The sequence below is a fragment of the Lipotes vexillifer genome, unplaced genomic scaffold, assembly GCF_000442215.2.
Source record: "Lipotes vexillifer unplaced genomic scaffold, Lipotes_vexillifer_v1.1 scaffold225, whole genome shotgun sequence".
NCBI lineage: Eukaryota > Metazoa > Chordata > Mammalia > Artiodactyla > Lipotidae > Lipotes > Lipotes vexillifer.
This window is the reverse complement of record NW_006787630.1, coordinates 1,982,864-1,984,078: the sequence shown is the minus strand read 5'-3', so window position 1 is coordinate 1,984,078 and position 1,215 is coordinate 1,982,864. Positions and strand designations below refer to the sequence as shown.

At 74.2% G+C, this 1,215-nt stretch overlaps 1 protein-coding gene across 1 annotated transcript in view; it reads left to right on the top strand.

Annotated features, from left to right (window-relative positions):
* Positions 1–568: 568 nt before the first annotated feature.
* The window catches only part of MIDN (midnolin), a 5,854-nt gene continuing 5,207 nt past the window's right edge, over positions 569–1,215 (top strand). The window contains exon 1 of the mRNA XM_007460391.1: positions 569–801. Within this exon, the coding sequence (XP_007460453.1) occupies positions 569–801 (233 nt within the window). The remainder of the gene's footprint in view (positions 802–1,215) is intronic.

The following is a 1,215-nucleotide window of genomic DNA, read 5'->3' as shown; positions in this document are numbered from 1 at the left end:
GCCGCGGGGGCTCCCATTGGCTGGCCCGTGTGGCCGACTGGGCGTTCAGCACGCGCTGATTGGTCGGCGCGGGCCGGCGGAGTAAGTAGTGAATGGGAGGGGGCGGAGGCCCCGCCCCTCGGGACGTTGATACATTATAACTTTTTTTTCCTGTTACTTTCACCCCCAGATCCTCCGGCTGCGGCGGCGGCGGCGGCGGCTGTTGCTAAGGGAGGGGACGCGCGGGGAAGCTCGGCCCGAGCGGCAGACGGCCCTGAGCGCGGCCGGCTGAGTGGCCCCCCCCTCCTCCGGGACCCTTTCCCGCGCCCGCCGCCCTTGAAAGGAGCTGAGAGTGTAGTCCCCACCCAGGAAGGTGCCCCGACGAGCCGACGCGACTCCGGAGCGCCACTCGGATTTTTGATTCTTGATTCGCCTTCCGCTCCTGGGACTTTCTCGAAGGGAAAGCGCGCTGCCCCCCGCCCTCAGGAGCCCCGAGGACCCCGGTTTGGGGAGCCCCCCCGCCCTGCCCGGAGGCGCGGCAAGAATTGGCGGCGCCCCGCGGACTCCAGCCCCCCAGCGCGGGCCGGGGATGGAGCCGCAGCCCGGCGGCGCCCGGAGCTGCCGGCGCGGTGCCCCCGGCGGTGCCTGCGAGCTGGGCCCAGCGGCCGAGACGGCGCCCATGAGCCTGGCCATCCACAGCACGACGGGCACCCGCTACGAGCTGTCGGTGCCCCCCGACGAGACGGTGGAGGGGCTGCGCAAGAGGCTGTCTCAACGCCTCAAAGTGCCCAAGGAGCGCCTGGCGCTGCTCCACAAAGACACGTAGGTACCGCGCGCCCCCAGCCCCCGCGCCCCCCGGGCCCGCCGCCCCCTCTGGCCCCGGCCCCGGGGCGGGAACAAAGAGCGCGCCGCTCGGGGAAGGAAGGGGGCGGCCAGACGGGGGGGCGGGGGCGCGCCGCGCGCTCTCGGGCGCCCTCTGCTCGGCCCTGCCTGTCTTGGCCCCCTCCCCCGCCCGGGGTCTCTGCACAAAGGCGGCTGCGAGGGCGCCTCGGGTCGGGCTTAGGCGGCGTCCCCCACCGGAAGGCAGGAGTCCCGGGCGGCGCGGGGGTCACAGCTACGGGGGTGGGGGGTGCGGCGGCTGCCTCCTCTGCCTGCGACCCGCCGGCTTCCGCATCTGCTCGGCGGCCCCCTCTGCGTCTGGCTGCCTCTACCCCCACTTGCGTCTCTCTGCCCCCC